The following is an 8111-nucleotide window of genomic DNA, read 5'->3' as shown; positions in this document are numbered from 1 at the left end:
ATTTCTGAATAAACGATGTAATTGCATTAACCAAAAACTAACAGAATCGATCTATTCTTCATATTTAAGCCAACCAAATATGAGAAAATTGAGAAAATATTTACCTTCTACCAAACACACCGTACGTCTCATTGAATGGAGCTAACATTATTGCACAACATACAAACTGTAAGAAAATGCAAAGTTAATTGCGAATCCAAGATGTCATAGCAACAATATACGCAATGACCCTATACTTAGCCTCTACAGAGGATTTAGAAACTGTTGGTTGCTTCTTCATATACCAAGTGATAAGATTAATGTTTTATAAGGGTGGACTCCAAATGTTATAGATTCATTAAATGAGCTGAATTTGCCTCTATTTTCATGTTATGATGCATTTCCTATGAAATTTCACCTATTTCTTGATATTTGGAGTATAGTATCAACAAATGATAGAATAATATAGGAGACAAAAAACAGGAACAATAACACAGCTTCTACGGGTGAAAGTCCAATGCCAACCTACAAAAAGTGTGAACTTCTAGGTTAAACGACACAAATTATGCCCTATTACATCCTACGAAAGTAAGTCTCATTTAAATATTTGTCACACAAAGGGATGATGAGCCTAAAGTTCCAAGTAGGCTAAAAAATAAGCCTATAAGGTACAGGAATACACCGATAATACAACATCCGAATTAAATCAAGATGATCGACTTTGCTCTTTATTAGATTCTTCTCCAGGCATAGAAATATTGTTTTCTACCGCAGAGATTCTTGAGCTATGTATGGAGTTCAGTGATACCGTGTTGTCCCCAGGAAAGGGAGTCGAAGAAGTAAAATTGTGACTTGGCCTAGGGTAAGCTCCATTAGTTTGTTCTTCATAAACGGGAGTTGCAGTAATAGCAGCGAAAGTAGTTGCATGCTGGAACCTCTGCTTCTTGGGCTCCTGCTCTTGCTGGTGACCAGGAATAAAGCTTCCAATGACAACCTGATGTGTTCAAGATATTCAGATTGTATTTCAAGTAATGTTGAGCTAAAGTCATGGAGTACAGTTATAGAAATGTACCTCGACAACCTCAAAAGCTAGCTCATGAGGTAAGGATTGCCCAAGTCATATAAAGAGACCACCAATCTCTTTATAAACCGATGTGGAACTCTTCAACACCCTCCCCATACCCAAGGCTGAATATCTGGGGCGGGGGCAATTTGATATGGGGGCCCAACATCGGGAAACGAGAATTGGGATGGGTCCTGCTCTTATACCATGATAAATGGACTTAGGGGTTGTTTGGTACCCGGACTAAATTATCTTGGGATTATAATCCCTGGACTAATTTATCCCACCTGGGAGGTGGGATAATATAATCTCAAGTTTGATGGGATAAGGTGGGATATCCTGTATTAAGACTGGGATTAAATATATTTGGTTGATGGTATAAATTTATCCTGTATATATACCGCCAATCAAACATGGTATAAATTTAATCTCACGCCTTATCTCACTTTATCCTGCGTACCAAACGACCCTTAGGGCTTAACTCAACCCAAAAGCTAGCTCATGAGGTGAAGATTACGCAATACCATATAAGGATACTCATTTGTTCCCTTCATTGTCGATGTGGGACTTAACACCCCCTCTCACGCCCAGGACATATGGAGCTTGGATAATATAAATGGAGACCCAACATCGGGTAATTAGGATGAACCTGGGGTCTGATACTATGTTAAAGAAATGGATCTTCAGCAAGCTTTTGGTATGCCCAAGCCATATAAAGAGACTACCCATCCCTTTATGGACCGATGTGGGACTCTTCAACAAGTACTTCGATACTGACCTGAATAGGACCAGCTGCTATCAACATGCCGGCAAGTCCACCTCCAATAACTCGACCATCAGGGCCTGAGAGGGACACACTCATCCCACCAGTTCTGGTTTTTGTTACTCCATTATCACTGGACATATACGATCCTGTCAGAGAGAGAATTTCGAATCGACCCTGCAAAAAGTAAAATCATGAATCATAAGTTAGATTACTATGCATTATCTAAGGAAGAAAGATTACCCATAACTATTTCATTGGATTGGTTCGACGACGGATAAAAGGACAATACTTCTCTATACATACTATAGAAATTAGACAGCATGTCTCACCAAAGAGGAAGGATGACAGATGACTGAACTCTATATTTTACACGTCAATGGCAAACATCAATACAAGAATGTTCAAACTAAAAGGAAAACGATACAGAAGTGGCAGAGTGCCTTGGCACAATAACAAATTTAATCCATATCGACCTGGATGTCAAAGCATCAAAACAGCCTCATTATAATGCGGCACAAGGCTGTATGTTTCGAAGAATTCGCAGAAATGCAAACATCAAGAGTATTTCGCTTCCCTTTTAAAGAAGGAGGAGATCAAGCAGAATGCCAATAGCTCTTTTCTATAAGAAGAATGCAGAGAATATACAATATATGCAAACAGTTGACTACGAATGAAGCAGATGCATACATGCAAATCAAATTTCTCAAAGTAAAGGGCCACACCTCATAGGTCAAAGTTCCACCAGATGAATTTGGCTGACCAAGTGTAACATTTGAAATAGCGCCATTGGCAGCCAGCACACAAATAGCTCTAGACCCTTGCTGAGCAAATGAAATGATTTTCATTGCAACATCCTGATACATAAAATTCAAGAATGAAACAGTTTGGATTTTAAATGAACTCACAGAAGTAGAAAATCCATGAAAGAACAGTAAATCGACTTTCAATCAAATAAACACATCTAGCTGCAAGAGTACTGAGCTGCCAGAATGGTTTGCCAACAGCAAGCTGACAATTTTCTTGTATACAGGGCATAATTCGTTAAGCATGTTTTCATCAAGTGATAGTTAAGCCTGTATATTATCACCCACACACCTAATGCCCAAAGTCAAAAGAGAAAGGGATAGAACTCCCAGATTTTATGAATGACAATTATCAGCCTAAAGCACCACTGCAACAAATGCACATAGTAAATATTGATAATGATTACAAATTTCTAGGTAGTTACAAGCTTATTATTATTGTTATTATTATTAATTTGATAAGTAGGTAGTTACAAAATAAACAAAGTTAACAAATGTGAGAAATAGGAAACAAGTGCGGTAATGGTGCTATTAGCTTCTGGTTCTGTCTGATCCAGTGTTCCATTTTTTGCCAGTATAAGGCTCGACAAACAAGGAGGAATGAACATTCCATTAAATTAATATGAAATCTCCCATTCCACCCAAATTTCAAACTTTTGTATTGTCTATCCTATTTAGATTCCTGGATACCACAAAATTACATTAAAATATACATAAAATAAAAAATATATATACAAACTCTTGATTGAACAAGCACATGCTAGTTCCATCTTAAAAGGATAGAAATCAGCAATAAAAACCAGCCTCTTTACAACCTAAGAACGATGTCCACTTCCACACGTTAAGATATCTAGCAATTGTACATCTAAGTATCTAACTGCTCAGTTTGATAATATAAGAGCATTCCTATTACATATGCAGATGCATAATTGAGAAAAGTAGAAAACTTACTTTTTGATGATAGCAGCCAGAGTTAAGCACATACTAGTTACTCCCTCCGTTTCAATTTAAATGACAACAACAACAACATACCCAGTATTATCCCACCAATTTAAATGACACAGTTTACTTATTAGTCCGTTCCAAAAAAAATGACACATTTCTATATTTGGAAGCAATTCAACTTTAAACTTTTCATTTTACCCACTTTACCCTTAATGAAAAGCTTTTATAGCCACACAAATGCCATGGCACCACAAATCTTTTGCCCCTTAAGCTTTTAGCACCACATGTTTCAAAAGTCTTCTTTTTTTCTTAAACTTTGTGTCAAGTCAAACTACCTCGTCTAAATTGAAACGGAAGGAGTATTTAATTATCAATTCTATGGCATGCTATCACCAATAACAAACACAAAGTAATAACGAATGTTAGAGTATCCATTAAAAGTTTAAAACTACCTCTACTAACTTTTTGTCCTCTTCGACTTTACCTTTTCCTAGAGATTGGCATGTCCGGAAATATTTTTCTAGAAAAATCTAGGCTTGCCCACTCTATTAGGCTTAAAATGAAAAGTACCAATATACTTCATCCCAGTTCAGCAGTGTAAAATCACCATCACAATCCAGCTACAGCCTACAGGGCCCAAAGCTGGCATTGCAAGTTGCAACAAGGTAAAAATCATAACATTCGTCTGAATCTAACTTATGCCTTAATAGAAAAGGGCATTTTACATCACATTTCATATTGCTTTGTACACAGACAGACGCAGAAACTGGGCTTGCTGGAGTCTGAAGAACTTTCATCCTTGGATGAGAACATCTGTAAGAGATGAAATATTAACTAGAGAATCAACTTATAACATGCGAGTATTATTGTCCTCTACAAAGAGGCAACCATGTATATTGGTTCTAGCAGAGAATGTCAGCTTTCAGTATGCTACTTTACATTTTTGTTCCCAATGCATTTGACGAAGCCATAGACGGTAAACGTGCAATCATTGCTACAAGAAAATAATTAGATCCAAATTACTTTGAGGTTTAACAGGCAACTTAATGGCGGGGGTAGGAGCAATTTCATCTCTTCGCGGACATAGTGAATTAAGTTTATGCTGTGAAGCTGCCAAATATAACGCAAGCTTTTGAAAGTGGTAGTAATGCAGTACAAATATTTGAACTAATAGATAATGCATACCTCGCCAGCATTAACAGTGATCACATGTGGTGTAAAGTTTGCACCACCAGAGTATCTCACATGAGGTGAAAAATTTGCAGCAGCAGAATATGGCACCCTTTCCCCTAAGGAAATTAATACAATTGCAACAACAGCTCAAGCACACCAAAATCTTCAAAATAATGCTAAAATGAACAGTTAAACGAATAATATCAAGCTTCACACAAATAAAACGGATAATATCAAGCTTCCCACAAATAAAATGAGCATGATATCTATATAGACTACTTCAGAAGCTGAATATCACAAAGAGGTCAATTTAATTTTTTTAATTGAATCAGGTTCCGCATCCACTTGATTTTCTAGTCTCCAAATTTAGATATGTAGCATATTATCAGTCAACTGAAAATTCTAACTTCCAGTTGATGAGGTAATATCTTTTTGTGTTGCATAATGATGATTGTCTTGTTATCACTATTAGAGCACATATTATTCTCAAATATACTGTCAGTGAAAGTAAATGTTGGCATCATTAAACTTTGGAAGAACATCCTTTCTAGGAAAATCAGGTAGTGAAAGGATATTACTTTTATCAGGCGAATTGAATATCTGCATATAAGTCGTTCATTAATGAGGAGCAGAATCTTTTCATCGTTATTAGTTTGCTAGTTCGAAAAATATTCTCTGACATCAGCATCAGAATTTCAAGGATAGTAGACAACTGAACCTACTAAAGTGTATCTTGCGTCAGATCCATGCTTTGTTATATCATTTGTTGAATCCTACAGCAGTTTGTGTTCCATAGCATCATTAGATATATCATAGTATATTTCTAACCTACTTTCAAAATCTGTATTTCTTCCGTCTTGCGAAATAACCAACGTTAAAACCGAACATGTAGGTATCACATTATGCACTACCTTATCCTTTTAAATAGGTAACGAGCTTTTTCATTATTCAATTAGTTCTTTATTCTATTTCACCCTGTTTCAAAAAAGTATTGGGGTAAGGACACATGATTGTGACCACATAAGCTTATAAGAACACATACCAAGTGGTATACACTATTTGCTGACCACATCATCCTGCTTCTCCTCCAGAAAAATACGGAACTAAACATGTGAAGAAATATACCCCACATTCAGCATCTTACTTCAGCATCATAAATGCCAAAGAACGAGATCATTTTTATACACGGGACCCAAGTTGCAAATTTAAAAAAAAAAAACAAATCAACTATAAGATAGAATGCAGAACAAAACAGAACTCAGAAAACCTATCTACACCAGCAAATTCAAAGTTTTGTACATTAATGGTCACAAATAACTATTCAACAGTCAGAGACAGTGTGTTAGACCATTTTAAGCTTTTAAAGGAAGCACATAAAAAATCCAAACTTCAGTTCAAGATTCTAAAATAAATCAACAGAATAGGGATAATGTTACCTGGACTTGAAAGCTCAAACTTCTGCTTCTTTTTGAAGGACTCAACCGGGCGGCTTCCACTGTTTTTCCAACCTGAAAAATCTCCTGGAAGTGGGATTGAAGCTGATATTGGCATTGGTGATAATGCAGTGCTTACAGAACCATCTGGTCCATATTTCTTAGGCCTTCCCCTCTTCTTCTTCACTTCTGTAGATGGCGTCGCCATACTCACTGGATTTACTGGCGTGACTGCAGCCACTGATCCACTAAACCCATTGGTAGTTTCATTCCTTGGGGCCATTTTGTAATTTTCAGAAGCTTCATCACTTCTAATTGTAAACCCTGAACTATTAAGCCCTTCTTTCTCCTCCATTCATATACACAAAAATTAAAAATCTCAAAAACCCCTGAACCCCGAAAACTATTATAAACTCAAATCCTAAACTTGAAAAAGATTAAATCTTTCAAGTGCTAAAAACGTCAGAACAGAAAATCACAGTAAAAATACAATCTTTACCAAAAGCAACAGATCAATCAACATACTAACACCTCTAACTGTAACCCCAGAACTATTAACAAGTAAAAAAGCCAAAACCCCAAAACATTTAAAACTTTGAAGTACTTAAATCCCAACTAGAAAAAAGTTACGTTTTTTTAGCAAGAACAGCAAGATAAAAATACAATCTTTACCAAATACAACAGAAAAAAGAAACTAACACCAACTAACTAAACAAACTCAGTAAAATCTTCAACTGCTGGAATCAGTTTGTATGTTTATGAATATCATCTGAACAGACAAACTAATTTCTGTGGTGAAAATCTAGAATGCATACTGACACTCTGAACTGTGGCTAACTCTCTGCTACTGCAGAGCAAGGTACAGAAAACTAATTTTTAGAAATGAAAAAAAGAGGGTAAATTGTCTTGCTTTCAGAATTTCATGAGGAGTTGTGAAATTAGGGTTTTGCTAGAAAAAAGTTGGAGGACGAAAATAATAAAGAATGAAAATTGGGAAAAAACTAAATTTGTAATTTAATTTAAAATAAGGAAAATTTAACTAACAGCCGTATTATTTAATTGCAAATTCAAAGTATTAATTTCGGTTAAGTAAATGGTTTCACGTCCGTCTTGGAAATTTAAGTTAATAATAAAATAAATAATGATAAGTACCTTTTAAAATTTGCAACAATAAATGAATTGAAAATTTGGGAAAAGAAATTTCCTTTTATTTCCAAAATGCAAATTCAAAGCTGTAAAGTTAACATTGGAGCCATCCAAATATTTCCAACCTCTGACATGTTGTTTGGTCAGTTGACTGTAAAAATTAAAAAGACACCTTTAATTTCGGAAATTTTACTGATGATGCCATTGTAGAAAATTGGAGGACGTATAGTTGAAGCATACTGCTAAATAGCAAGATATTCCAAGAATCCAGGAGTGTGTGCAATTATAATGAGTCAACTTGGGCAGTAGTCAGAAAGTATCCGTAGGTTATGTCATTGTCTCTGTCGCACTTTATAACTGTGATTGTTCCCACGTAGAATACTAACAACATCCCTTAAACCTCTAAGTATGTTGGATATGGAGAGGCAAATAGATTCTGAGTTTCTACTTTAACTGATGCAGAAAAGAAGGTGAAAATTTCATGGGGTTAATTTTCAGAAGCTTGATTCTAGAGATGGTTTTACCGGTCCAAAAAGTACAGTTACTTTTTAGAAACCAAGTTTACTGTGAGTTTCTCCTTATTAAATAAACTAGTTTCTGAATATCAATCATTACAAACTTTTTAAAATTGAAGATAACCAAAAATATCTAAACGATTTGTTAAAAGTTCTATAAAATAGATATAGCTCTCGAAAGTCAAATGTATTCAAATACTTAATTTTTCTTTTCCCCCCGAAATTAATTAATTTCGATATGTAATATTTATGCTGCCCTAAAACCTACTGAATGATAGTTGGTTTATG

At 35.4% G+C, this 8111-nt stretch overlaps 1 protein-coding gene across 1 annotated transcript; it reads right to left on the bottom strand.

The window, feature by feature from the left end:
• Positions 1–462: 462 nt before the first annotated feature.
• On the bottom strand, positions 463–7442 carry LOC107818828 (AT-hook motif nuclear-localized protein 2). Its single transcript, XM_016644881.2, has 5 exons — positions 6166–7442; positions 4742–4845; positions 2531–2662; positions 1821–1982; positions 463–973 (listed from the first exon to the last, which is right to left on the bottom strand). The coding sequence occupies exons 1-5, from the start codon at positions 6515–6517 to the stop codon at positions 686–688; spliced, it is 1038 nt and encodes a 345-aa protein (XP_016500367.1). The 5' UTR covers positions 6518–7442; the 3' UTR covers positions 463–685.
• Between the last annotated feature and the right edge of the window lie 669 nt (positions 7443–8111).

This window comes from Nicotiana tabacum, chromosome 13 (assembly GCF_000715075.1).
Source record: "Nicotiana tabacum cultivar K326 chromosome 13, ASM71507v2, whole genome shotgun sequence".
NCBI lineage: Eukaryota > Viridiplantae > Streptophyta > Magnoliopsida > Solanales > Solanaceae > Nicotiana > Nicotiana tabacum.
The sequence above is the reverse complement of the archived record's forward strand: the minus strand, read 5'-3'. Positions and strand labels throughout refer to the sequence as shown.